Source organism: Patagioenas fasciata, chromosome 9 (genome assembly GCF_037038585.1).
Source record: "Patagioenas fasciata isolate bPatFas1 chromosome 9, bPatFas1.hap1, whole genome shotgun sequence".
Lineage (NCBI taxonomy): Eukaryota > Metazoa > Chordata > Aves > Columbiformes > Columbidae > Patagioenas > Patagioenas fasciata.
This window is the reverse complement of record NC_092528.1, coordinates 5,269,498-5,297,384: the sequence shown is the minus strand read 5'-3', so window position 1 is coordinate 5,297,384 and position 27,887 is coordinate 5,269,498. Positions and strand designations below refer to the sequence as shown.

At 60.3% G+C, this 27,887-nt stretch overlaps 1 protein-coding gene across 2 annotated transcripts in view; it reads left to right on the top strand.

Annotated features, from left to right (window-relative positions):
- The first annotated feature begins 2,174 nt into the window (after window positions 1-2,174).
- LOC136105130 (diacylglycerol kinase gamma-like) overlaps window positions 2,175-27,887 on the top strand; it is a 32,538-nt gene continuing 6,825 nt past the window's right edge. Inside the window, exons 1-21 of one of the 2 annotated variants that reach the window (XM_065844702.2) lie at window positions 2,175-2,418; window positions 8,094-8,355; window positions 11,840-11,916; window positions 13,041-13,206; window positions 13,876-14,115; window positions 15,716-15,886; window positions 16,221-16,270; window positions 16,871-16,945; window positions 17,049-17,168; window positions 18,186-18,303; window positions 18,465-18,553; window positions 18,964-19,080; window positions 19,199-19,297; window positions 19,430-19,543; window positions 19,619-19,692; window positions 19,809-19,883; window positions 19,973-20,058; window positions 20,270-20,359; window positions 21,232-21,392; window positions 23,799-23,863; window positions 25,225-25,315. In XM_065844702.2, the coding sequence (XP_065700774.1) occupies window positions 8,289-8,355; window positions 11,840-11,916; window positions 13,041-13,206; window positions 13,876-14,115; window positions 15,716-15,886; window positions 16,221-16,270; window positions 16,871-16,945; window positions 17,049-17,168; window positions 18,186-18,303; window positions 18,465-18,553; window positions 18,964-19,080; window positions 19,199-19,297; window positions 19,430-19,543; window positions 19,619-19,692; window positions 19,809-19,883; window positions 19,973-20,058; window positions 20,270-20,359; window positions 21,232-21,392; window positions 23,799-23,863; window positions 25,225-25,315 (2,145 nt within the window). In that variant the 5' untranslated portion in view covers window positions 2,175-2,418; window positions 8,094-8,288. Of the gene's footprint in view, window positions 2,419-8,093; window positions 8,356-11,839; window positions 11,917-13,040; window positions 13,207-13,875; window positions 14,116-15,715; window positions 15,887-16,220; window positions 16,271-16,870; window positions 16,946-17,048; window positions 17,169-18,185; window positions 18,304-18,464; window positions 18,554-18,963; window positions 19,081-19,198; window positions 19,298-19,429; window positions 19,544-19,618; window positions 19,693-19,808; window positions 19,884-19,972; window positions 20,059-20,269; window positions 20,360-21,231; window positions 21,393-23,798; window positions 23,864-25,224; window positions 25,316-27,887 lie in introns of those variants that run through there. The other variant, XM_071812340.1, reaches the window with a different exon arrangement.

The following is a 27,887-nucleotide window of genomic DNA, read 5'->3' as shown; positions in this document are numbered from 1 at the left end:
GAGAGATTATTAAATAGGGCAGCGTTCCCATGCTGGCATGTTTTTCTTCCCATTTATCCGGATCTGGATTTTTCATCTCCAACATAGGTGGATGCAGCACTTGGGGGCTTCGCAGCCACGGCCCATGGCTGCTGGTGCCCCAGCAAAGGGACCCTCCTTCTCTCGTGGGTGCAGAGCACCGGTCAAGGCTTTTGGGCCTGGAGAGGGGTGTTGAAGGCACCCATAGGTAGCTGTCATTCACCCACAGCACAACCCCAGCATCTTTCCCACTAAGGGAATCAATCTGAGGGGTGAATCCGCTGCCTGTAGCCCTTCGAGGGATGTGGGGGTGTGCTGGGACACAGCACACAGATCTGCAAGAGAGAGACGTCATCACAAGGGCTTGTGCCTAATCATCACAATTTTATCTTTCTACCATTTTAATTCACTAATTAATCCCTGGAAGGAGTATCTACTTGGATGTAAGGAAAGAATGAAACTGTCTCAACCTGGGCATGGTGGGAGTGTTTCATCAGTAGCCTGGGCAGGGCTTTAGCAAAGCCAGCGCAGAGGGAGGGAGTGCAGCATCCCGGCTGGACCATCGGCTTCTCGTGGACAAACTGGACCCTCGACCAGAAAAACATACTCCTGCACCACTCACAAAGGGCCATTTCCAGCAACTGGCAAAAGCTGTGACAACTGCCAGCCATCTGGAAAGCCCTGGGGGGCTGCTACTGACCAGCAAGCAGTGCTGGAAGCGATGGAACATCCCAAGCACGTCGCTCCCGCAAGGGCCGGGGTCAGCCCAGAGCTGGGCAGGGGTTCATCTGGTGCAAGGCTTCTTTCTGGGAAAATGACTCTGTGTCTGCCAGCTCTTTGCAGGAAGGAATTCACCAGCTCTGGTCAGGTGTCAGCCAATGTGCCCTGGTACCATGGGTGAAAGCAATGGTGAGTGTCCAGCCAGGAGCCTTCCCCATTCTCCTCCTCCTCCTCTTCCTCTCACCCACATGTTTGGCAAAACGCCACCTCCCTGCAGAAAGAACTCTTTGAGATGGTGGAGAAGTGATCTGGAGCCATGGGACAGGATGAGGACAGGGCTGGGACACTTGTCTGAGGGGACAGCAGAGGTGACCCGCTCTGACTGGTTGTGGGCCCAGGTCACAGCTCCTGTCAGCACAGGCAGGAGTGGGGGAGCTTGGGACCCTCTTTCCACCACTCCGCAAGGTGAAACGACTCTGTGCTTCGCTACAGCTCATCACCAAGGTGGGTCTGAAGGGATGCGGGCACAGATGGCACAAATGCCACCATCTCCACTAAAACCAGTGTGACTCTGGGAACCGCGGCATCCTCAGCATCCCAGCCCAGAGCCCCCATCCATCTCTCTGGGGTCCCAGTGGGGCTGGGACTGGAGAGATCCCAGGCACGGAGCAGGAACGTCGTACAGGACCAGCACGCAGAGCACATCTATAGCTGTGGATTCTGCTCCTCTCTGCCTGTTTCTCTAAAGAAAGTTCAGTCTCAGCTGTCAGTCCCCTTCTGCTTTTTTTGAAGTTGGAGAACTACATACGTGGATGGCGTCTCTAATTAATATAAATATAGCAAAACATAAATAACAGACATGCCTGAAATAGTGTCACCCCCGAGAAAGCAGGCACACGCGTCATGGAAAGAAAATAAAAATGCTTTTTATCTGGTTTGGCATTTTTTTATTTGTTTGTTTTCGGTGGTTTGTTCCGTTCCTTAGGAAAGAGCAACCTTTGCCATGGGTGAAACTGCTCAAAAGCAGGAGAGACCGGAGCGCGGGAGGGTAAAGAAAACTAGGGAAGAGAGAGGGATGGGGACGGGGGTAGGGATGGGGACGGGGATGGGGACGGGGACGGGGACGGGGATGGGGACGGGGACGGGGACGGGGACGGGGATGGGGACTGGGAGCGGCGGGGCTGCGGGACACGCTGCGGAGACGGTGGGAGATGCGGAAACTCCTGACGCTATGGGTGGTGGTGGGAATTAGTAATAATTCATAATAAATGACTTTTATGATGAAAACGCGGCTCCCGGTCCTCCCCCAGCTCGGCTGCTCCCCGCCACGGCGCTTCCCGGCGTTGCCCCGGGTCCGGGGAGGGACGGGGGCGCGGTCGGGACCGCCGGGCTCTTCCCTCCAACTCCTCCTTCTCCTCTTCCTCCTCCTCCTCCTCATCCTCCTCCCTCCCGGCCGCCGGTGCCGGCGGAGGCGGGCGGAGCGGAGCGGTGGGGCTGGGCCTGTTCGCATCCCCCCGCGTCCCCCCGGCTCCGCCTCGCCAGGGAGCGGGGACCTGCCCAGCGACACCGGTAACTGGCAGCACCGGAGCCACCGGAGCCGCCACCGGAGCCGCCACCGGAGCCGCCACCGGAGCCGCCCGGCCGGTCCCGCCGCCGATGGCCCCGTGCCACCGCCTCCAAGTAAGGGGACAGCGGCGGGGGTGGACACGGGGCTGTGACAAGGGGTTGGGGACCGGGGACCCGCCGGGGGAGAATCCCCCGCGTCACCGGGACGGCCCCGGCCAGCACCGGCTGGGCGACTCCCGCCACCCCATCCCCGTGCCCCACGCGGTGCCCTCCGGGCCGGTCCCAACCCCGGGGACCTTCGGGCAGGGTTCGGGGAGCAGGGATGTGCAAACAAGGAGCGGGACGGTGCGGAGTGGGGGTCCCCGGGTGGGGGGCTGGGCCCTTGGGAAAAGCTGCCCTCAGGGTGGGGAGGGACAGGGCAGCATCCCCTTGGCCCCCAGGGTGAGAAGATGGCTGCCAGCGAGCCTTGGACCCAGCCCGGGGAGGCTCCGTGATCCTCACTGGTGTCTCAGCGTGTGTCAGTTCTCAGCTGTGCTATAAAACCACACGCCCTTTCGATGGGCAGGGAACCAGCCCCAGTCAACCGTTCCCCAGCGTTGTCAGGCTGGAAAAGCTCGTTAGTGTCTTTCTTGTTAAGTAAAAATCGCTGGGGCAGTTTTCTTGGAGGGCAGGAGGACCGAGGAGGTGTTCAGCATGCCTGGCCTGCAGAAAGAGGCTGTCTGCAACTTGTTCTTCAGGTTGTTTCAGGGGATGAAAGCGGAGAAGAACATATTTCGGAGCACCTGGAAAGTAGCATTATCCACACAAGGTGCAGTTAACCTGGGGGATTCTCTGCCAAGAGAGAGAGAGCTGGGGCTTCCCTGTGCCGGCAGCGGGAAGCTCTGGGTTCGTAGGCGCGAGGTGATGGAGCTGGCAGCCCGGGGAGGATCCCCGGGAGGATGCCGCTCCAGGGCCAGCTGCTGCCTCCCGTACAGTGTGGGAAGGGGCTTTTCTCTGAGACAACCTCTGGTCTGGCTGGGACCTGCAGGGGAGACGGCAAGGGGATGGGTGTCCCTCAAACCCCAGCTCAGATCCAGTCTGCTCCGTACTCAGCCTGAAAAATTATTCTCTTAAAAGGCAAAAGTAGTAAATTGGGAAGTTGTCAGTGTCCCCAGGGTGTGAGCTGAGCTGTCCTGGCCCTGGCAGGCTGACGGGGGTGCTGAGCTCGGGCGGCTGTGCTGGGTCCCTGCTGTCCTCGAGCTCTCCCAGCTGGGAGTTGGTACATCCGCAGCCCAACCTGGGGGTCAAGGGCCATCCGTGGCCACCATCCATGGCCACCATCCTCCCTGCCCAGCTGCACAGGAGGGAGCACCCATCAGGTGGGAGCTGGTCACGGTGGTGGCAGATGGCTCTTGTCCCCAGCTTTGCTGGTCGGGGAGGAGAGGGAAGCAGCTCTTAGCGAAATGCTGCTCGCTTGCTTACAAGCCACACCAGCAAGGTGCTCCCAGCAGATGTGTGCGTGCAGGGTTTGTTTGGGGTTGTGCCCCTCTGTGTTTGCCGGAGCGCTGCCGAAGGCAGGGGAGCGGGCAGGCGGCACAGTGCGCCACAAAGCAGCTGCTCCAGGTGGGGAGGAACAGCTTGTCCTCCCACGAGAGGTGGCCAGTGGGCACAGGGTCACGGGCAGCTGCCTGCCCGGCTGCTCTGGGCACCCCTGCCAGCATGTTTCATTGCTTTGGTGCCTCAGGGTGCTCAGCACCCAAAGCAGAGTTGACACAAGGTGCACAGACAGCCTGCCTGGCTCTGGGTCGGTGGGTGGGCGAAGGGCTGGGAGACTGTGTAGAGAGCAACAGGCAAGGAGAATGGAAAAAGCAGATCCCGAGTGTCCTCTCAGGCTGGCAAAATGCAGAAAAGCGCGTTCTCCTGTCATTGCAGAAAATAGTTTGAGCGTGACTTGGTTGGGGTTTGTTTGCTGCAGTGGGACAGGAGGGATTTACACTCCACCCACCGCCTCAGGGGCCTCTCCCCAGCCCAACACAAAAATAGGCTGATCTTTCCAAAAGATGGGGCAGGCGGGCTGGAAAATGCTATTCCTGTAGGGACCCACCGTGTTTCTGGCCTGGGAGATGTCGCGAGTGCCTGTGGCTTTTAGCAAGCCCAGCCAGGGCTGCGGGGAACAGGCCGGTGCCGTATCCATTGCCATGGGAGAGCTACAGCCCCCGCGTGTCCAAGCGAGCAAATCCATAGCAGGAGCTTTCCCTCCTCACACCATCCCCTGGAGCCCGAGGAACCCACGTTTTTCCTTCCCATCTGAAGCAGAAATCTCCTGTGGGTAGCGCACGCGCTTGCAGCCCCTGCGGAGCCGGGCGAAGGCTGGGAGGATGCGCTCCCACCACCCGCAGTTGCTCTGCCCCAGCGTGGGCAGAACGAGGTCTCCATCACCAGCTCTGGTCCCGGGGAGGGCAGGTGGGTGCTGGAGGAGCCACCCCCCAAAGCCATGGCGAGCCCCATGGGGCCTCGGCTGTGCCGGGTGGCTGAGGGATGGCTGGAGGCTGGTGGGCAGGGGTGGCTGCTTGGAAAAACAACTCCTCTGCAAAAAGCCAAATCTCCTCTGCGCTGCTCCCAGGAGCCTCCAGCCCCGGACACTGGGGGTGTCTATGGGCAGCCCTTTCTCCTGGGTCCCAGGCATGCCCGCTGCCCACAGCTTGGCTCCCTGCACCCTGCTCGCCCGCGGGGACTGGCCCATGGCCAGCTTCAGCCTGGCATCTCCCTTGTTGACATGTTTCAGGCCCTACATGGCTCCCCACACTGTGCCTTTGCCCGGCGATGCTCCCCACGGTGCCTCCTGCATCACCCCTTGCCACCCCAGGGGCTGGCGGGATGCTCCCTGCAGGGGGTTCCCCAGGGCTCTGGCACCAGCTCATCCTCCAGGAGGGTTCAGGAGGCGCTCGAAGCCCTCCTGGCACCCCTCTCCACCCTTTCCCAGCCGCTCCAGCGCCCTGAGTCACAGGCAGAATGGCGAAGCCCACGCACGCGGCCGGCGGGCACGGGGCGAGGAGGGGAGAGGGGCCACATCCCAGTAAGTGCTTTCAGGCAGGGTAATCCGGTGTTATTTGTAACACTAGTAGGGGAGCTATTTATAGAGAGAGGCAAATTTGATTTAATAGAACATAATTTGCCGCTGACAATTCAGATGGCGGCCAAACGAGCAGCAGCTGGATTCCTGAGGAGGCTTTTTCCTGCCCTTCCTGAAATCCAAGGCTAACGTGCCAGAAGTGGCATTTGTTATTGCAACTGCTGGGGGAAAGCCCCTTGGGATGGCCGAATTAGCTCTGCTTTGCTTTCCTGCCATTGCTTCGTGCAGTCCCATAAGCTGCTGGGGGATATTTTTGCTGCCGCCCATCGCAGGAGGGCTCAGTGAGCCCAGCAGCCGGAGCCAGCCAGGTCCCCCTTCACCTTTTCTCCTGCAGGCCAAACTAGCTCTGCTCTCCCAGCCTTGCCTTCTATAACTGTATAAAAGTAGGATAAAAAAGAGGTTCTGGTCAAAGGTCAAACGAAGCAGTTCATTTGCCAGGAAAGAGAAACCCTGTGTGCAGTTCTGGAGGGTTTCTTGTGGACCGAGTTCTGGAGCAGCCTGGAGATACCTCGGGACAAACCCTGGAAAGGTGCAAACACTCTATTCCCGCTTGTCCTTTCCCTGAGGTGAAGGAGGGAAGTGATCCCAGTGTAGGAAGACATGGGGTAGGTTTTTTCCTAGCCTTAAAACTGCTGTGTCCAGCCTGTCCCCAGTTGATGACATGGGGACAAAGAGCTCCTGGGATCACTAAAGGGATGAAGACTGGTTGCCCAGGGGGCTGGCAAGGCCTTGGCGAGGGTGTGGGGGTGATATTTCCCTCAGGGTTGTCTGTTGTCCCCACACGAGTGTCCCAAGGACAGCGCAGTGCGGGCAGGTGGCATTGCCACCCCCAGCCCTGGAGCAGCTGTCCTCCGCGACCCGGGCACAGTCATCCCGGGGGGTCCCCAAGGCACCGCCAGCTCAGCCCCTGGCTTGTTCTGCAGCTGAGCAGCCCCAGACCATCGCATGGGCTGTGTCACCAGGGCTGTCCCTGCTGGCAAAGGGACAGAAGAACCAATGGGGAGAGGAGCAGGAGCTTCTCTGGGCAGCTCTCGGGCAGCATCCTCCAGCAGCAGCATCCCCAGCAGGGCACGGCTTTATAGAATCACAGAATGGTTTGGGACCATGAAGGGACCTTCCCAGCTCCCCCAGTGCCCTGCTCAGGTTGCTCAGAGCCCCGTCCAGCCTGGCCTGGGATGTCTCCAGGGATGGTTCATCCACCACCTCCCTGGCCAACCTGGGCCAGGCTCTCACCACCCTCAGGGCCAACAATTCCTTCCTCATGTCCAGCCTGAATCTCCCTCTTTTAGTTTAAAACCATCAGCCCTTGTCCTATCACAACAGGCCCTGCTGAAAAGTCTGTCCCCATCTTTCTTATGGGCCAGAAAGGCTGCACTAAGATCTACTCGGAGCTTCTCTTCTGCAGCTGAACACCCCAACTCTCTCACCTGTCCTCCCAGCAGAGCTGTTCCAGCCTTGGATCATTCCTGTGGCTCCCCTGGCCCCTCTCCAGCAGGTCCGTGTGTGTCCTGTGCTGAGGACCCAGAGCTGGACCAGCACTGCAGGTGGACTGCCCTGTGCAGCTGGGCTGGATGAGAAGGTCTCTCCAGAGATGGGCTGGGGGGGGAATCCTGAGGATGGGGGTGACGTGCCTGCCCCTGCTGCACCCCGTGTGTGACTGTCCCTAGGGACACTGTCTGGGTCGGTGTGGCACTGGGACTCAGCAGCTCACTGAAATGATGTGCTTGTCTTAATCAAATGTCTTTTCCCAGGAATGACACGGTGCTGTGGGCAGCACAGCCAGCCAGCTGCAGGGGTGCGGGTGCTCCCCAGGCATCTCCCCAAATCCCATGGCCCTTCCCAGCTCGCCCGTGCTCTGCTTCCCCCAGCTCAGGCTGCTGGAAACAGGGAGCCAACATTTAGCGGAGAGACAGCCTTAAAATCAAAATCAAACTGCTCCTTGCAGAGCAACCACCTTCTTGGGATGCTGCCCTTTCCCCTCATGATGGTTAAGTGAAAAAGCTAATGGATTTTGAAGCCAGCAAATGGGTGGGCTGGAGGGAGCCGCTCGCTTGGAGGCCCTCTGACACTTCCCCTGTGGCGCAGGTTTTCCCCTCTCGCCCAATTTGAATGTAGATTTTCATTTATAATGATTCTCGGCGGTGGAGCCAGCTAAAGGTCACCACCAGCTTTGGAGGTGGAGGCGTGAGCTGGGAGTTTCCACTCATTCAGATCCCCTGCCTCCAGGCACGGCTTCTTCTCTAATTAATTGTGTCCTTCCTTCTGCTCCTGTCCCGCTGGGTTCCCCTGGAAAACAATGGGAGTAAATAGGATGACAAGCTCCTTTCCCTCCCTGCGGTGTTTCTCTTGCCTCCATGGAACTGCGGCTGTTGCGGGTGGCACAGGGGCTGCTCCAGGGACACCGAGCCGCCGGGACGGTCACACAGCAAGGGGCTCTCTGTTCCTCCTTGCCCCTCTTTCTGCCAGCCCCCTGGCCCCTCACATCCACCGTGCGGGCTCTCCCTGGCTGCGAAAGCGCTCGTGCACCCCATTTCCCAGCTGATGCACCCCCCGTGCCAGCCCCGGTGACCACCAGTGCACAGCCATGGCTGAGCCGCCTGTGCGGGCAGGAGCCAGCCCCTGCCTGCTGCGGGCAGGGCACTGCTGACCCCCGCCCCTCTTTCTATCCCATCTCTAGGGAGGAAGGTGCTGAGCGGCTGCTGCGGGGTTGGCTGCCCAGGGGCTCAGCAGGAGGATGCCAGCCTGCCCAGAGCCCCGCGTGCCCCTGGCCGTGCCGATGTGACCGACGGCCGAGCAGGATCTGCGGTGCCCAGCCTGGCACAGGGAGCGCAGCGGCTCGTGGCCCCCCCACGCGGGCCCTGGCCACCCGAAGATGAGCGATGGTGGGTGGATCTCGCTCAGCCCCGCCGAGTTCGCCCAGCTCCAGCAGTACACAGACTGTGAGTACCCTGTGCACCCTCCCGGGACAGGGAGGGGATTTAAAAAGTCCTGTTGACCTGTGCCGGCCTGGTATCCCACAGGTCCTTTGTGTCCTCCTAGACAACGAGATGATTTCTTAGGTTTTGGATGGAGAGACTGGGAAGGTCCTCAACCCCCAGCACTGGCTGGTGAGGGACAGCAAAGGGGTCCCTGTGCCCACGTGCCCAGGAGGATTTCGCTGCTTTGGGGGACGTGCATGTGAGCACGGCTCGGTCCCTCTGAAGGCGGCTGGCTCCCACGTTCATTAGCAAAGTGAAATGCCAGCGAGGAAAGCAGGCTGGCTTTTCCCAAACACGCCGAGCTGCTCCACCGCTCGCCTCGGGCTGCCAACAACACTCTGCGGTAATTTTACTTAGTGCTTTTGCAGAGCGAGCCTCTCCTGCAGCTCCTGGCGAGGAGAGGAGGTTGGTGGCGGGTGCTGCAGAGTCCTGGGGCTGCGAGTAGCTGGAGAGGGAGCCCAGGGGCCCAAAAACAGGTCCTGGAGGTCCTGCATGCTGAACAGGAGGCGTGCTGGTTGTGGCAGGTGATGGAGAAGCGGTGCAGCCCAGGTGGGTGCTGAGAGCAGGGCAAGACAGCCCAGCTGGACCTGTGGGACAAAGGGGCAAGGGTGTAAAGTCATTGCTCTGCAGGGTGGCATGGCCCTGGGGCAGGCACGCTCCTGCGGCTGCAACAGGACTGGGGGGCAAAGGGGACCCTGTGAGCCCCCCGGGGCTGCTGCGCTTTGTAGGGGTGAGGGGAAGCGTGTGAGGGCTGTCAGCGTGGGGGGCACGATGTCCCCATGCCCACAGCTCCCCGCCTCCCGCCAGCAGCGCTGCGAGCAGAGGGGTGTGCGAAGCATTGCTGTCTGCACCTCGTCCTGCCTCTCTGGAGAACGCTCTGCTTTCTTGAGTCGCACACCATAAAACACCATCTGTAATGCTGAGCTCAGAACACAGACAGCGTCTCCGTTTCGTTAATCAGATTGGGATGAGTGAGGCTGTAGTGCAGGCAGCTGCCTCCTCCCCGCAGGGTGGGCAGCTCCTGCCTGGGGGGTCATGCCTGCGGGATCCCCCTGTATCTCCTCCCCAGCCCTGGGGCCAGGAGCCCCCTCCTTGAGTGCATACTGGCCCCCCGTTGTGCTCTGTGACCCCCACACCGGTCCCAGCTGTCCCGGACAGCCATGGTCCAGTGCAGATCCCCATCCCAAGCCTCCCGCACAGAGGGCTGGGGGGAGCAGAAGCCAGCACAACCCCCAGCTTAGAGAGAAGAATTTGGCCATTTTGTACAGGGCTGGTGTGTTCAAGAGCCTTTTACATGGATATGCCCAGATATACAAGTCTGAAGGTTAGGGCTGAACGTGCCCTCCCCTGATCTTTTCCTCCTTTTCCCCTTATTTCTCAATTTTGGAAGGACCAGTGTCCCTCCAGACACTCCACCCCTGAGGACACACAGCCAAGGAAACTCACAGGCCATGTACTGTTCATGTGGAAGTTTACGCAGAGCAATACCTTCCTCATTCTCCCTCCTGGCACCTCTGGAGATGTGGATGGGCAGCCTGGGCTCTGGGGACAGCTGGGGCTGCTGCGGGGGAGCCAGCAGGGCAGGAACAGCCACCCAGATCCCATGGGGCGGGCCGGGCAGGGACAGCTCTGTGCTCACATCACAGAATCATTCCGGTTGGAAGAGACCCTCAAGATCAAGTCCAACCATAACCTAAGTCTAGCACTAAACTGTGTCCTGAAGAACCTCGTCTACGCATCTTTTAAACCCCTCCAGGGATGGTGACTCCGGCACTGCCCTGGGCAGCCTGTTCCAATGCCCCACAGCCCTTTGGGGAAGAAATTGTTCCCCACATCCAACCTCAACCTCCCCTGGCGCAACTTGAGGCCGTTTCCTCTGCTCCTGGCGCTTGTTCCTGGGGAGCAGAGCCCGACCCCCACTGGCTCCAAGCTCCTTTCAGGCAGTTCAGAGATCAGAAGGTCTCCCCTCAGCTCCTGTTCTCCAGCTGAACCCCCAGGTCCCTCAGCCGCTCCCATCACACTTGTGCTCCAGCCCCTCACCAGCTCCGTTCCCTTCTCGCAACTCGCTCCAGCACCTCAAGGCCTTTCTTGGCATGAGGGGCCCAGAACTCCCCCCAGGATTGGCGGTTTGTCCTCCCCAGGTCCCAGCACAGGTTCGGTCACTGCCCTGGGCCTGCTGGCCACACCAGTGCTGGTACCAGCCAGGACGCTGGTGGCCTCTTGGCCACCTGGGCACACGCTGGCTGATGTTCAGCCACTGTCACCAACACCCCCAGGTCCTTTTCCTCCAGGCACTTTCCAGCTGCTCCTCCCCAGCCTGCAGCGTCCGTGGGGTTGTTGTGACCCAAGTGCAGGACCCGGCACTTGTCCTTGTTGAACCTCAGACAACTGGCCTCAGCCCATCGATCCATCTGGTCCAGATCCCTCTGCAGAGCCTTCCCATCCTCCAGCAGATCAACACTCCCTTCCAATTTGATGTTGTCTACAAACTTACTGAAGGTGCACTTGATCCCCTCGTCCAGATCATTGATAAAGAGATTAAACAGAACCGGCCGCAGTACTGAGCCCTGGGGACGCCACTCGTGATCAGCCAGCAACTGGATTTGGCTCCATTCAGCACAACTCTTTGGGCCCGGCCATCCAGCCGGTTCTTTATCCATCATAGATACACCATGCAGGCCACGAGCTGCAGCTTCTCCTGGAGATGCTGCGGGATACGGTGTCAAAGGTTTCACTGAAGTCTACATTGCCCACAGAGCAGCCGGCACCAGGACTGCTGCAGAGAATCACAGATGGTTTGTGTTGAAGGGACCTTCCCAGCTCCCCCAGTGCCACCCCTGCCATGACAGGGACATCTTCACCAGCTCAGGTTGCTCAGAGCCCCGTCCAGCCTGGCCTGGGATGTCTCCAGGGATGGTTCATCCACCACCTCTCTGGCCAACCTGGGCCAGGCTCTCACCACTCTCAGGGACCACAATTTCTTCCTCGTGTCCAGCCTGAATCTCCCTCCTTTAGTTTAAAACCATCACCCTTTGTCATAGCACAACAGGCCCTATTCAAATGTCTATCCCCATCTTTCTTGTTGGCCCCTTTTAAGTCCAGAAAGGCCACAATAAGGTCTCCCCGGAGCTTCTCTTCTCCAGCTGAACACGCCAACTCTGACTTCATTGCCCAGCACTGCAGCTTCTCTCTGGCTCTGCATTTATTTTTCTATAGGTAGGAGGAGGAGGAACCATCCAGCTTTACATGTGTGCACTGCCCAGCACTCCGTGCCCCTCTGAAGTGGGAGGGGGAAAGCAGGGCACAGGTGGCCTCTTCCCAGAAACGAAGGGCACCAGTCGTTGCATACCCAGCAGATAAGCTCACCTCCACCACCCTGCTGGTGGGATAACCGCGAAGGGGGCTCAGCCGTGCCCTGCTCAGTGCAATGCCTTTGTCTCCCCAGACTCCACCAAGAAGCTGAAGGATGTCCTGGAGGAGTTCCACGGAGACGGCGTCCTCTCGAGGTACAACCCCGAACAGGTATGTCCCCTCCAGCCTCCCCCATACTAATGGCAGCTTCTGGTCCCCCCAGGACTCCCCCAGCCCAGCTCCCACAATTAAAAGCAGGTGGGAGAAGGCAGGTCCGTCTGTCCATCCCATGGCTGTGCTCTCGGGACTGGGAAAGGTGTCCCCACAGCTGGGGAGCTGTGTCCCCCCTGCCGTCCCAAGGACCAGCGTTGCTGTGCAGTGATCCCACCCCATCCCTGCGACGCTGCCGTCCCGTGTTAGCTGCAGGCTGCCTCGCTGGGAGTCTTTTGGGGCATCTCCTTGCCAGGCAGAAGCTGGGAGGGATTTTCTCCCTGTTACCGAAGCAAATGATTTTGCTGTTGCCAGTGCGGGGACAGGGGACGACCCTGTGCCTTCTCGCTCTTGCCAGGGTTGTTTTTTCCAAGCGGTGCTTTCAGAGAGACCTATTAGTGTGCCAGCAGGACAGAGCCTTTCATAGGGGCCGTAATCACTACAAATGAGGTGAAACACGAAAAAATCAGTGGGCTAAATGCAGTAAGGAGGGGCAGCAAATCTACCCCACTATTCAAGGGCACCACAGGACCCTTGGTCCAGCTGGGGCCACAAAAGCCATCGGGAAAGCAATGTCCCAATGTGATGAGGATGCCCAGCAGAGAAGGGGTAGGCGAGGAGACCACAGAGGACAATAGTGCCCGGGGGCTGGGGGTGGGCTGGAGGGTCCCGCTGCTCCGTGCCCTGCCCCAGGGGAGTAGGAGGCTTTCAGAGCACAGCTTGTTCCACCCCTCTGCCTCCAGCACCTCCAGCCTCCTTTGGCTGTGCCAGAAGCTCTGTATTTAGTTCCTCCATCACCTGCCAGGAGCTGAGCACTCGGCTCCCTCAGAGCCTCCTGTCTCTGCCAGCGCCATGCCACCATGTCCCCACTGCTGTCTTGGCTCCTGCCCCCACTGCCGCTGCTCCATCCCTCTCCTGACACCTTGGCACGGGGGTTTCTGGCCTCTGGGTCCATTTAGGTGATATCCCACCACTGGTATTTGGGAAGCTGGTGGTTTTGGGTGGGACACAACTCTGCAGCTGATGAGGGGAGGGCACAGAACCCCCTCCCTGGGTGCCTCCATCACCCTCTGTCCCCTTCACAGCCCATTGACTACGAGGGTTTTCGCCTCTTCATGAAGACCTACCTGGAGGCAGACGTGCCCGAAGAGCTTTGCCAACACCTCTTCACCTCCTTCAAGCGGAAGATATGCCAGGCCTCCCCTGAGACACAGCGCCAGAGCCCCGGCGTCCCACAGCTCCATGCCCGCGGTGAGCCAGCCCTGTCCCTGCCACCCAGCCAGGCACTGCCTGGCACTGCAGCACCTTGGGCTCCCTCCCACACCACCCCACGGGGACCCAGGTTGTGGGTGGCATCCACAGCGGGTGGCATCAGGGTCAGCACACAGCCCAGCTCTGTCCCATCCGACGGACCGGCTGCCAGGGACCCTGTGCAGCTCTGGGGAGGAGAGGGGTTTCCCTGGGGCAGGGGATCCATGAGGTGCCATCGCACTGATTCCTCCCTTTCCTCCACGCGTTCGGAGCCAAAGTCACCCCATACCAGCATCTCCATCCTGACTGAGGTGGCCTGTGCCTCTGTCACAGGTGTGGGTGGCCACTGAGCACGTGGTACAAGCCGGAGCAGGGGATGTGTGTCGCACACCCACCCTCTGCTTCCGCAGCCACCCCGAGGGGACTCCTGGAGACATCCCAGGCCAGGCTGGACAGGGCTCTGAGCAGCCTGAGCTGGTGAAGATGTCCCTGCTCATGGCAGGGGTGGGACTAGAGCAGCTTTGACAGTCCTTTCAACCCAAACCCTTCCGTGATTCTGTGATCCCAGGGCACGCAGCCGGCACCCAGGCAGTGTTCCTGGAAGAAGAGGCTTGCTGGGCACAGGGACCCCGGTGTCACATTGCCCATGGGCATGTGTCTGCTTTGCAGGGATCAATGGGAAAACGCTCCTGAGTGCCCTGGGACGACACACTCCTGAGCCCAAGGGCTGCCCCAGCAAAACAGCTGAGCCACAGCCAGCGTCCCTCACCCCGGCATCCATCCCCAATGCCTCCCCAAGCTGGTCCAGGTCGTCCTCCCAGAAGTCCACCGCTGGCACCCCTTCTGCTCACAACTCCTCAGGCTCTTCCAAGATCTCGTCCGGATCCCTGCTCAGCCCGCAGTCACCAGGTGAGCTTGGCTGGGGCTCCCCGGGGGACACGGAGTGACAAGCCCTCTAGGGTTTCCTGCACTGTGGGGCCATCCCTTACCCGGGCAGTGCAACTGCTCAGGTCCCTGGCACGGTGGTGGTGACCTTCCAAACTCAGCGGGTTCCTTGTGCCTTGACACCTTCGCTTTGCAAACCGAACCCACTGATCCTGTCCTGCAGAGCCCCTGCCAGTCAACATCTTAATTACCTGGCAGCAGCTCCAAGCCGTGGGGGGCTGGAGCGGGGACTCACGGCTGCCTCCAGCCCAGCTCCTGCCAGGAGCAGCCATCTGCTGCCGGCACGGGCAGCCACCAGCGTGGGTGTCCTGGCACACCGGCGAGCCATCCCGCCGCCAGCCGAGCTTCTCGCTCCTTCTGGCTGGGTGCTTGTCCCCAGGAGGTCACATCCCCGGGAGGGCACGTCCCTGTTGTTTCCCACTGCTCCTCCCACTCACATCCGCAGTGCCGCAGGTGCTGCCGTCTGCGTCCTGGGAACCGGCTGGCAGTGCCCAGCCCTGTGTCCCCTTCCTGTGCCCATCCCTGCTCCTGCAGTGTCCCCCAGCCCTGTGTCCCCTTCCTGTGTCCATCCCTGCTCCTGCAGTGTCCCCCAGCCCCATGTCCCCTTCCTGTGCCCAGCCCCGTGTCCCCTTCCTGTGCCCAGCCCCGCTCCAGCAGTGTCCCCCAGCCCCATGTCCCCTTCCTGTGCCCAGCCCCGTGTCCCCTTCCTGTGCCCAGCCCCGCTCCAGCAGTGTTCCCCAGCCCTGTGTCCCCTTCCTGTGTCCATCCCTGCTCCTGCAGTGTCCCCCAGCCCCGCGTCCCCTTCCTGTGCCCAGCCCCGTGTCCCCTTCCTGTGCCCAGCCCAGCTCCTGCAGTGTCCTCCAGCCCAGTGTCCCCTTCCTGTGCCCAGCCCTGTGTCCCCTTCCTGTGTCCATCCCTACTCCTGCAGTGTCCCCCAGCCCTGTGTCCCCCAGCCCTGTGTCCCCTTCCCGTGCCCATTCCTGCTCCTGCAGTGTCCCCCAGCCCTGTGTCCCCCAGCCCTGTGTCCCCCAGCCCTGTGTCCCCTTCCTGTGCCCTGCCCCACGCCAGCAGTGTCCCCCAGCCCTGTGTCCCCTTCCTGTGCCCATCCCTGCTCCTGCAGTGTCCCCCAGCCCCATGTCCCCTTCCTGTGCCCATCCCTGCTCCTGCAGTGTCCCCCAGCCCTGTGTCCCCTTCCTGTGCCCATCCCTGCTCCTGCAGTGTCCCCCAGCCCCGTGTCCCCTTCCTGTGCCCATCCCTGCTCCTCCAGTGTCCCCCAGCCCTGTGTCCCCTTCCTGTGCCCATCCCTGCTCCTCCAGTGTCCCCCAGCCCTGTGTCCCCTTCCTGTGCCCATCCCTGCTCCTGCAGTGTCCCCCAGCCCCGTGTCCCCTTCCTGTGCCCCGCCCCGCTCCTGCAGTGTCCTCCAGCCCCACATGCTCCATACCTTGCCTGCCCCGCACTGAATGGGTCCCTGTCCCCGAGCTCACACACTGCCAGCCCTGTGTCCTGGCTGGGGACAACTCTTCCCCTCCCTGTGCATGACTGCCATCCCTCTCCCCACCTGCAGGCACAAAGATAGTGGAGAAACGGTTGCCCTTCAGCCTACGGAAGAGCCACAGCTCCCTGAAAGCTGCCCCACCACCGCCCCCCACCCCCCTGGCCCAGGTGGTCCATCTGAAGGACATCGTCTGCTACCTGTCCCTGCTGGAGAGGGGACGGGCCGAGGACAAGCTGGAGTGTGAGTGGGACCCTGGGGCCATGGGCTGCTGGTCACATCGTGTGGAGGGGGGACCAGTGGCCTCAGGCATTGCCTAGGGGTTTATCCCAGGAGGGGTGTGGGGCTGGACTCTCCTGCTCACTTTTTAATGTTGAAAGGTTAAAACCATTTGGGAAAGTGCTCAGCATTGCCTCTCTGCTCCTGCCTGCCAGAACCTGTGTCCCAGGGGCTGGGGCTTCGCTCAGGTCACGTCTTGCGGGGCTGAGCTGGCACAACGCTGCTCCTGCCCCCCCGGCAGCCCCAGCAGCCCTGGTGCTGATCTCTGACCCACAGCCGCCTTCTCTTCTCCCTCCAGTTATGTTTCGCCTCTATGATACTGATGGAAATGGCCTCCTGGACAGCTCGGTAAGCCTTCCCTCGGGAGACAAAGACGGGGGGGGCGGCAGAGACATGCAGGGTCCTGTCAGGATGCCCATGCCCTCAGGGAGGTGCTGCGGGCTGAACAGGACGTGGGGAGGGAGGAGGAAGGCAGCAGCATTTGCTGGGACTGTGGAGCTGTGGGATCAGTGAGCCCTGCAGCATCCCACAGCAGCTCCAGAAAGTCCACCCACCGGTTGTTGTAGCTCTACATCAGATCACGCTGTTTCAGAAAAGGAAAAATCGTGCACAGCATCCCCCCGCCCCCCGGGGTGTTTTCTCTTTGTCCTTTGGGTATATCCCCCTTGCAACCTGCTGCAAACCAAAACCTGTTTTATCAGAGTGGTTTGTTCCTAGGGAGAACACAATGCCGATTTTCTGGCAGATTTTCAGAGGATAAAGCAGCACGCAGCACCCACTGACAAGCGGGGTGTCCCGTCCCCCCATGTGGGAGTGGGCCTGGGGCAGCGTTGGGTGTATGGGGACACAGAGCTGAGACATCCCTGGTTGGGGTGTGTGAGGCTGGACGTGCCGCTGGCACCCAAAGCTGTCCCTGAGCACCTGGGGCTGTTGTCTTTCTGTGCTCAGGAGCTGGATCGGATCATCAACCAGATGGTGCATGTGGCCGAGTACCTGGAGTGGGACTCTACCGAGCTGAAACCCGTGAGTGCCGGGGCTGGGGCGGCCGGGGGGCCACGGGCGCTCTTGGACGGAGAGAGGTTCCTGGGCGGCATCGCCATGTCATTGCGGCTCCTCCCTCCTCCAGATCTTGAAGGCGATGATGGAGGAGATCGACTATGACCACGATGGGACCGTGACGCTGGAGGAGTGGATCCGGGGCGGCATGACCACCATCCCCTTGCTGGTGCTACTGGGGATGGAGACGGTGAGTGCCCATGTGGGGACCTGGTTTGGTCTCATCCAGCCGCGCTGCCTGCTCCCGGGAGAACGCCTGGGGCTGGCAGGAGGGGAGGGCAGCAATGGAGGATGGCGATGGAGGGCGTGCAGGGACCATGGGAGGGCACCCTACCCCCAGCAATGGGCCGCGCACCCCCCTGACACCAGCCCCGAGCTCCCTGGCCCCTGCAGACATCCCCCCACCTCTGCTGACCAGCCTTGCCCCCACATCTCCACAAGCCCCATTTGAACTGTGGTCATTGCCAGTGATCATGCCCAGGCAGACTGGGCTCACTCCTTGGGATTGTAGCACACTCTGGTTCAATAAATATTTAATCCAAAAATAAGACGAGCATCTAAAATGCGAGCTCCTCTCCCGGGAAAAGCTTCAAAGAGCAGAAGCGAAGAGGGTTGGGACCCCACCTTGTTTGCCTGTGCTATTTTTTTTTCATCCTTTTGGGCTTTATTTCATTGAGGTGCATCCCTGGCCATCGGCTGATAGTCTGCAGGGAAAAATCTGGGTTTTTGCTCCCTGGTGGCCATCCTGGTGTTTGCTCCTCACAGAGGGGTGCGGGGGGGCTGGTGTTCTGGCAGGAAGAGTGGAGAAAACAGGGAATTTTCAGTGGCCTCAGCAAAGCACTCATGCCCGGACCCAGATGCAAGAGGCTTGCTTTGGTCACTGCGTGGTGACGGTTGGCCCGGCCCCATCTGCGGAGTCACCTCCTTCCTGTCAACCACCAGCAGAGCATCCCCACATCCGAGCCGTGCCGAGAGGCTGTGGGGAGCCAGAGCTGGGTGCCAGGAGCTGGACGTGCCTGGGGAGCGAGGGCCGTGGCGGCAGGGTGCTTGGGGGACACTGGGGAGCAGGGCGAGCCTGTGGTCCTGCTGGGAGCCAACTCCTACAGCCACGCTGGGGGCTTTTACGGGCTGAAAAGGTGAAAAAAGTGGCAAGCTGAGCGGGCTGGGAGCCCTGGTGGAGAAGTGACCCCCCTCTCCTGCCCTGCAGAACGTGAAGGATGATGGGCAACACGCCTGGAGGCTGAAGCACTTCAAGAAACCTGCGTACTGCAACTTCTGCCGCACCATGCTGCTCGGGGTGCGCAAGCAGGGCCTCTGCTGCTCCTGTGAGTCACGGACCCTCGCCAGATCCTCACACCCCAGCTCCCAACCCTTCCCAGCATCCCGGGGAGTGAGGACTGGTCGCCATCGGTGCCTGGGGTGAGTGGGGAGGGGGCAGCACCTGTGCCAAGGGAGTGATGCTCACCACCTGCTTCTCTCCCACCAGTCTGCAAGTACACTGTCCACGAGAGGTGCGTGTCCAAAGAAATCGCCTCCTGCATCAGCACCTATGTGAAATCCAAGAGAAACATGAGTGTGAGTAGGCAGCCATCATGTTTCCTATGGAGCACCCCTGGAGGCAGCACTTCCATCTCACGCACTGCTCCCCCGTGGTTTTTTCCCCTGGGATTTGCCCCTTGGGTCCTGAGCAGCAGCTCGCGGGCGTTCCCAGCATCCAGATCCTGGCAGGACGGTGCCTGTCCCCAGCCCCCAGGGACCCACAGGAGCCCCAGCCCTGAGGTTTGCCGCAGCTCCAGGCAAGGGGGACAAGGGTGTCCCCAATGTGCTGCAGGGAGGGCAGGCAGCTGTGGGAGGGGCTGATTTGGATCAGTCAGCATCCCTGCATGACAGGCCACCCTCCAAAATCACGGCAGCAGCCTTTAGGGGAGAGGAGATGCCCACAGGTCAGTGGGTGTGCCCGCAGTGCCCTGCTCTGTGCCTTGCAGGTGATGCAGCACACCTGGATCGAGGGCAATTCCCCTGTCAAATGTGACAGGTGCCACAAGAGCATCAAGTGCTACCAGGGCATCACTGGCCTGCACTGCGTCTGGTGCCAAGTCACCGTGAGTACCCAGGCATGGGGGGACCGGGGTGCGCTCCGCACGGCCAGCCCTGGGGGACGAGAGCTGACAAATGGCCTGGTGTCCCCTGCTCGACATCCTATCCTCCTTCCTGCTCCAGCTCCACAACAAATGTGCCTCCCACGTGAAGCCGGAGTGCGACGGGGGCCCGCTGCGGGACCACATCTTGCTACCTTCCTACATCTGTCCCATTGTCCTGGTAAGCGTCCCGTTCCTGCTGCCGGGCAGCCAGGGCCAGGCAGGGCATCACCGCGGCCAACCTGCCTCCCCCCGCTGCTGGTGCCACCAGGGCTTGGGGCAGCAGGTGCATCCACACCTCTGTTCCCCAAAGGACAGGCAGTCCCACTGCCGGAGGTCGGAGAGTGACTCCCCTGCCAGCACCAGCCCCGAGGACAACCAGGCCTTCAAGTTCAACTCCACCACGGTGGATGGGCAAGGTCTGCAGGTAGGGTCCCGTGCCGGGCTGCTGTGCCCAGCCCCGCAGCAGCCAGGCATTTGCATCCGTGCTTTCTGCCTCCAGATCAGCCCCCGGCCTGGGACCCATCCCCTCCTGGTGCTTGTGAACCCCAAGAGCGGAGGACGGCAAGGGGAGCGGTAGGTGGGGTCCTGCCCTGGGGGAGCATCATCCCCCCGAGGTCAGGGCTGCCCGGCACCTCTCGCGGGAGGGACTCAGCCCCGCAGCATCATCCCTCACTCTTCTCGCTCCCCAGAGTCCTTCGGAAATTTCACTACCTGCTCAACCCACGCCAAGTGTACAACCTGGACCGCGGCGGGCCCGCGCCGGGGTATGAGATGCTGCGGCTGATCCTCTGCCCCCTCCCGCCGGCCCCTGCTCTCCCCCGCATCACACCTTGTCTCTCCTGGCTTTCTCCAGGCTGAGCTTCTTTCGGGACACTCCGGATTTCCGCATCCTGGCCTGCGGAGGGGATGGCACGGTGGGCTGGATCCTGGACTGCATAGGTGAGGGAGGGGTGGCCACGCTTCCACAGAGCATCGTGCACCCGCGTCCTTGGCAATCAGCGATGGGGTCCCAATATTCCCCAGTGAGAGCAGGGTCAACAACATCACCCTCAGGGTCCTCCTGCCTGGGGTGCCAGCCAAGGGGGGACATGGAGAGAAGCAGGCAATGAGCCCTTGCAGCCCCAAACCTCTCTTTCCCGTTGCATTACAGACAAGGCCAACTTGGCGAAGCACCCTCCGGTGGCTGTCCTGCCCCTGGGAACGGGCAACGACCTGGCCCGGTGCCTGCGCTGGGGAGGAGGTGAGGCCAGGCGAGCACCGCCCGGGTTGTCAGCCCATGGGGACCAGCAGGTGCAGCTGGGTGGGTGCTATCCTGGGGGAGGGAGGGATCCCAGGACGAGGGACGGGGCTTCATCTCAGCTCTGGTGCCTCCTGATGGGGCCTCTAACCCCTTCCAGCTCCGGGTCCTCAGCACAGGACCAGGGGCCCCAGGAGTCACAGAAATAACCCGAGGCTGGAACAGCTCTGCTGGGAGGACAGGCTGAGAGAGTTGGGGTGTTCAGCTGCAGAAGAGAAGCTCCGGGGAGACCTTATTGTGGTCTTTCTGGACTTAAAAGGGGCCCATTAGAACGATGGGGACAGACTTTTCAGCAGGGCCTGTTGTGCTATGACAAGGGGTGATGGTTTTAAACTAAAGGAGGGATTTTCAGGCTGGACATGAGGAGGAATTGTTGGCCCTGAGGGTGGTGAGAGCCTGGCCCAGGTTGGGCAGAGAGGTGGTGGATGAAGCATCCCTGGAGACATCCCAGGCCAGGCTGGACGGGGCTCTGAGCAACCTGAGCTGGTGAAGATGTCCCTGCTCATGGCAGGGGGGGCACTGGGGGAGCTGGGGAGGTCCCTTCAACACAAACCATCTGTGATTCCAAAAAAGCAGCTGCTGCTTTCTAAACCCCCACCAGCCAGGTCCTGCCCAACAACCTGTTACACCCGGGAGAGCTGTGCCATTAGCTGAAACCTCTGCCACCGCTGCAAGGACAAGCCAGGCATCTCACTGGTGACCCTGGGCTGCGCCAGCTGCTCAGCACCCAACTGCCTCCATCGCCACGTGACATGGCTGTGCTCCTCTTCCTCCTCCATCATCCTTCTCAGACGCTTGCCTGCTTTTCCCTACAGGCTATGAAGGAGGCAACTTGATGAAGGTCCTGAAAGACATTGAGCACAGCACGGAGGTGATGCTGGACCGCTGGCAGATAGATGTTGTTCCCAGTGACAGAGAGGCCAACGGAGACCCTGTCCCATCCACCATCATCAACAACTACTTCTCCATTGGGGTGGTGAGTGCCGCGGGGCAGGGACGGTTCCTGGGGACAGCCTGGAGCACAGCACGCACAGCGCAGGGCTAGCAGAGTCCTAGAATCACAGAATCATTTTGGTTGGAAGAGACCCTCAAACTCACGGAGTCCAACTGTTCCCTCACCCCTGGCACTGGCCCGTGTCCCTGAGAACCTCATCCCCGTCTGTCCAGCCCTCCAGGGATGGTGACTCCAGCACTGCCCTGGGCAGCCTGTTCCAATGCCCCACAGCCCTTTGGGCAAGAAATTGTTCCCAATACCCAATTTAAACCTTCCTTGGTGCAACTTGAGGTCATTCAGTAACTGGCACCCAGAGCACGCCGTACCCACCGGAGCCACAGAGGGAAGAGCTGGGGAGCCAGCACAGCACAGGAGCTGTGTCCAGGGCCTGCAGCGCAGCCGCAGCTCCAGCCCACCCACAGCAGGGGATTCCTGGGGACGTATCTGCTCAGCTGCTGGGAAATACCTTGGCTGCTGTGAAGCTGCTGCAGCAATCCAGCCCAGCGGGTGCGCTCCAGGGGTGCCAGCCCCTGTTGCTTCCCCCCATCTCCTCCTAGAGTCAGCTGTAGCCCTCTGCCGAGCCAGCCCCGAGTTAGTTCCCAGGAGCAGGGGCTGGTTCTTTGTGACATTTCTCGGAGATGATAAAAGACTTTCTAAATGTTTAGTGAAAATGGACATTTCAAGTTGAATCTCCCAGTCCAGGGACTCTCCCTCCCCACTCTTACTTGCTCATATTCCCAACCTCCCTGCATCTCCTGGCATTGTTTCTCTGCTTATATTGTCATTTGTAATGGCAGCACTTAAATGCATAAACAGGCATGGAATCTCTCTATTCCCAGCTGAGAATGTTGCAAAAGCAACCATGTGAGGACCTTAAACAGGGACGAGGGAAGTCCCAGGGATCTGCTGGACATGCTTTCTAAAGCCTTTGCTGAGATGGCACCCATTGGCGAAGCTCCTCTTTGGTGCTTGGACCTGCATTTCCCCAGGTTTTCCTAACATAGGGACATTAGGGAGCCTGGGAGGATGGCAGCCCTGTGCCATAGGGGCTTTCCCCAGCACCGAGGGTCAATCCTGGCAGCAGCAGGGCTTTGGGGGAATGGTGAAGTGGAAAGCACTTCTCTACCTGTGGGCTTGCAGCATAGAGTCATAGAACAGAACAATAGAATAGTTTGGGTTGGAAGGGACCTTAAAGATCATCCAGTGCCCCCCCCTGCCATGAGCAGGGACATCTTCACCAGCTCAGGTTGCTCAGAGCCCCGTCCAGCCTGGCCTGGGATGTCTCCAGGGATGGTTCATCCACCACCTCTCTGCCCAACCTGGGCCAGGCTCTCACCACCCTCAGGGCCAACAATTCCTTCCTCATGTCCTGCCCGAATCTCCCTCCTTTAGTTTAAAACCATCACCCCTTGTCCTAGCTCAATGGGCCCTGCTGAAAAGTCTGTCCCCATCTTTCTAATTGGCCCCTTATAAGTCCAGAAAGGCCGCAATAAGGTCTCCCTGGAGCTTCTCTTCTCCAGGCTGAACACCCCAACTCTCTCCACCTGTCCTCATAGCAAAGGCGCATCAGCCCTCAGATCATCTTCATGGCCTCCTCCGGACTTGTTCCAACAGGTCCATGTCCCTCTTACTTTGAGGGCTCCAGAGCTGGGGGCAGCACTGCAGGTGGGGTCTCACCACAACACCCCTGCCCCGGCCCGCTGGCCACGCTGCTGGTGACACAGCCCAGGACCCGGCTGATTTCTGGGCTGCGAGTGCATGTTGCCAGCTCGCATTGAGCTTCTCATCAACCAACACTCCCAAGTCCTTCTCCTCAGGGCTGCTCTCAACCCATCCTCTGCCCAGCCTGGGCTGTGGTTGGGATTGCCCACCCACGGCTGGTGCCTGTGGTCCCACCACGACACGCTTCTAGTTCCACATCAGCTCCTGCTAACACCAGGGGATGTCACCTCGGGCGGCATTTGGTGACAGCTTCCCAGTTGGGCTCAAACAACCCTCCACCCCGCATGGGAGGGCTTGTGATGAGGTTCAGGAGAGCTGAACCCCTGCCAGGGAGCTGTCGGGTGTAGGGTGTCCCCAGAGCCCTGCTGTGGCCCTTCCTCCTTCTCCCAGCATCACCTCCACAGAGCCCCTGTGATGAAGGAAGGCAGCCAAGTGCACTAATTATGTCTCACTTAACGAGCCCATTCAGCGCTTTGTAAGCAGCCTGGCTGAGGGTGGCTCTGTCACCTCGGCGTGGTCCCTGTGCTGTGCCCCTGACCCCCAGGGGCTGGCAGCGAGGGCCAAGAGCTGAGCCCCCATATCCTATCACATGTCCTTGGGGCACAGGGAGGGGGTTTCTATGTCCCTGCTGCGTCCCTGACATCTCCACTCTCCCTCTCCTTGCAGGACGCCTCCATCGCCCACCGCTTCCACGTCATGCGAGAAAAGCACCCCGAGAAATTCAACAGCAGGTGAGGGCTGCTTGTGGTCACCCCAAAAGCTGGGTGCAGGGGGTGGATGTCCTGCTGCCACCATGCACCACGCCAAGGGGACATGCCGGATCCTGTCCCTCTCCCCGCAGGACAGCCCTGAGGAGATGGCCTGGTGTTCAGCCAACCTTAGGGGAAAGGCAGGGGACACGCAGGGCATGGCTGGCGGCAGGAGCCAGGACCAGCAGGGCTCTGGGTGCTCCTTCAGGCCCCAGGCAGCATGGCAGGCTGCTCGTACTTGGCCACGCACCCGATTACATTCATTCATGCTTTATAATCAGCACAGAATTCCAGGACGGGCAGGAGCAGGCAGGGCAGCGATGGCAGGGCAGGCAGCAGGTCGCAGCTCGCTCCTGCTGTGCTCAGGGCATGTGGAAATGGTGTAACAGCAGCAGGAGCCGTGGCTGGCGACCTCTCGTCCCCATGTTCAGCAAAACCCCCTAGAAAAACCCCAAATGGGCCCAAGTGTGCAGCACTGCTCTGGAAACTCATCTACCCTGGAAGAGCAGCACAGCGGCAGGTGCAGGGGATGAGCAGCGGTCACAGGCCTGGCTATCGGGAGGGGGCAAGGCAGGGTGCTGAGGTGACGTCCCCTCCCTGGAGTACCCCATTCCTGGCAGCCCCGTTGAGAGGTGACATCTTTGCACCCGATTCTGTGCTGAGGAACCTCCCATGCCACATCCTTCCCCTCGCGGATGCCTGAGCCACCCGAGCCACCCCTGCCCCAGGGCTGTGACGCCAGCGGGCCCCGCACATGATGGCTCATGTCTCCATCAACGACTCATGTCACCATTGCAATCTGGAATATTGTGTCCAGTTGTGGCCCCTCAGCTCCAGAAGGACAGGGAACTGCTGGAGAGAGTCCAGCGCAGCCACCAAGATGCTGAAGGGAGTGGAGCATCTCCCGTGTGAGGAAAGGCTGAGGGAGCTGGGGCTCTGGAGCTGGAGAAGAGGAGACTGAGGGGGGACTCATTCCTGGGGATCAATATGGAAAGGGGCAGTGTCAGGAGGATGGAGCCAGGCTCTTCTGGGTGACAACCAGTGACAGGACAAGGGGCAATGGGTGCAAACTGGAACACAGGAGGTTCCACTTAAAGATGAGAAGAAACTTGTTTGGGGTGAGGGTGGCAGAGCCTGGCCCAGGCTGCCCAGGGAGGCTGTGGAGTCTCCTTCTGTGCAGACATTCAAACCCGCCTGGACACCTTCCTGTGGAACCTCAGCTGGGTGTTCCTGCTCCATGGGGGGATTGCACTGGATGAGCTTTCCAGGTCCCTTCCAACCCCTGACACTCTGGGATTCTGTGTAATCCCGAGTGGGATGCTAATTGCAGCTCTGTGCCCCAGGATGAAGAACAAACTGTGGTACTTTGAATTCGGGACATCGGAGACCTTTGCGGCCACCTGCAAGAAGCTCCATGACTACGTGGAGGTGGAGGTGGGTTTCCCGGCGTGGTCCCTGGCTCCAGCCTCAGCACAAAGGCTTTTTAGGAGATGTCACCCGTGGGTGACAGACAGGGCTGTTCGGGCAGAGGGTGCCAGGGCAGCGTTGACCCCTCGCGGCGGGCACAGGACCTGCTCTTGCTGCAAAGCCAGCCAGCTGCATGCAGAAGAATAGCCCTGTATTTCCCCCCCTTTCCAGCTGTATTCGAGAGCGTGCCTGGAATATTCTCTGTGTAAACTCTGTGGCTGCTCCCAGTCCTCATTGGATGACATGGAAACAGCCTTTAATTAGAGTGGGGAGAAGGGCCCATGGTTGCTAAGAGCACTGTCATTTCTCCGCTGGTGCTGGGGGGGTTTGGGGCTTTGCTGTAAACTTCCACCTCTCCTTATCGCTTGATAAAGGAGCCTTTGATAACTGAGGCTGGAGGGTGAGGGGAAAAAAACAGCACTTGCTGCAAAGGGCCGGCGTGAGTCGGAGGAGGTGGTGGGCACAGAGTGGTAGGCAGGGAGCGTGGGCAGAGTCCGTGTCTGTGGGGTTGGGTGCTGCCAGAGATGGGTGCGAGTTGCCGCGCCGGCAGGAAAGCGTTAATCCCGCAGTATTTGAAGTTGAAAGCGCCAGCCTGTCCTCCCTCCGGCTCCCAGGCAACTGTCAGCCTTGCAGAGAAATGGCAGGTTTGTTTTGGAAATTGGCACTCGTTCCCCTCCAGCTCCTGGAAATGAATTTGCTTTTTTTCCCCCAGCTGCAAATTTCTAACTTCCAGCAGCGCTGCCAGCGCGCCGTCAGCTGCCCCTGCTCAAAGAGCCCATTGTAGCTCCCTGGCTCGCTCAGCGAGGAGGGGGGGAAATCAGTCCCCGCACCAGTGTGCTGGGCAACCATGGTCCTGCCCGCCCCCTGTGCCCCCAGGCCAGAACCTGCTCCTGCAGCATCCCCTGAAATCCTGCAGCCCACGCAGCCACCGCACTCCCGTCCCACTGCGGCCGGGTTGGTACCCGCTGCCTTGCAGGTGGGCAGGGGAGATGCAAGAGGCAGGGGAGATGCAGCGGGTAGGGGAGATGCAGTGGATAGGGGAGATGCAGTGGGTAGGGCAGATGCAGGAGGCAGGGGAGATGCAGTGGATAGGGGAGATGCAGCGGGCAGGGGAGATGCAGTGGGTAGGGGAGATGCAGGAGGCAGGGGAGATGCAGTGGATAGGGGAGATGCAGTGGACAGGGGAGATGCAGTGGGCAGGGGAGATGCAGTGGGTAGGGGAGATGCAGTGGATAGGGGAGATGCAGGAGGCAGGGGAGATGCAGTGGGTAGGGGAGATGCAGTGGACAGGGGAGATGCAGTGGATAGGGGAGATGCAGTGGATAGGGGAGATGCAGTGGGCAGGGGAGATGCAGGGGGTAGGGGAGATGCAGTGGATAGGGGAGATGCAGTGGATAGGGGAGATGCAGTGGATAGGGGAGATGCAGCGGGCAGGGAAGATGCAGTGGATAGGGGAGATGCAGTGGGTAGGGGAGATGCAGCGGGCAGGGGAGATGCAGTGGATAGGGGAGATGCAGCGGGCAGGGGAGATGCAGTGGGTAGGGGAGATGCAGTGGATAGGGAAGATGCAGTGGATAGGGGAGATGCAGCGGGCAGGGGAGATGCAGGGGGTAGGGGAGATGCAGTGGATAGGGGAGATGCAGTGGATAGGGGAGATGCAGTGGATAGGGGAGATGCAGCGGGCAGGGAAGATGCAGTGGATAGGGGAGATGCAGGGGGCAGGGGAGATGCAGTGGATAGGGGAGATGCAGTGGATAGGGGAGATGCAGCGGGCAGGGGAGATGCAGTGGATAGGGGAGATGCAGTGGGTAGGGGAGATGCAGTGGACAGGGGAGATGCAGTGGGCAGGAGAGATGCAGTGGGCAGGGGAGATGCAGCGGGCAGGGGAGATGCAGTGGATAGGGGAGATGCAGTGGATAGGGGAGATGCAGCGGGCAGGGAAGATGCAGCGGGCAGGGGAGATGCAGTGGATAGGGGAGATGCAGCGGGCAGGGAAGATGCAGCGGGCAGGGGAGATGCAGCGGGCAGGGGAGATGCAGTGGATAGGGGAGATGCAGCGGGCAGGGGAGATGCAGTGGATAGGGGAGATGCAGTGGATAGGGGAGATGCAGTGGGCAGGGGAGATGCAGGAAGCAGGAACGATGCCTGCGGTCGGGGGCGATGCTCAGCTTGGCCGGGCATGGGATGTGTGGTCCATTCCCCAAAACAATCAGAGCCCTCTCACTTGGTACCCACTGCTCAGACTGTCAGGATTTTTTCTCCTCCTACAAATATCTTTAAAATGTATCGAGAAATTAGGGATTTGCATCCTTCACAAGCCTTGGAGAGGCAGCTCTTCACTCACAAACAAGAAGACTCCTGCCTTTCGCTTTCAACACAAGGCTGAAAATACATCTTGGAGCATCAGGGGAGGCAGAGCAGATCTGAACATAAGAGGCATTTTGCTCATTTAATGCTCAGGGCGTTAAAAATAAGCTCAAGACCTTCCCTCTTTGCTAGAGGAAAGCAACTGAAATCAAAGCAGCGCTGAGGGTTCATC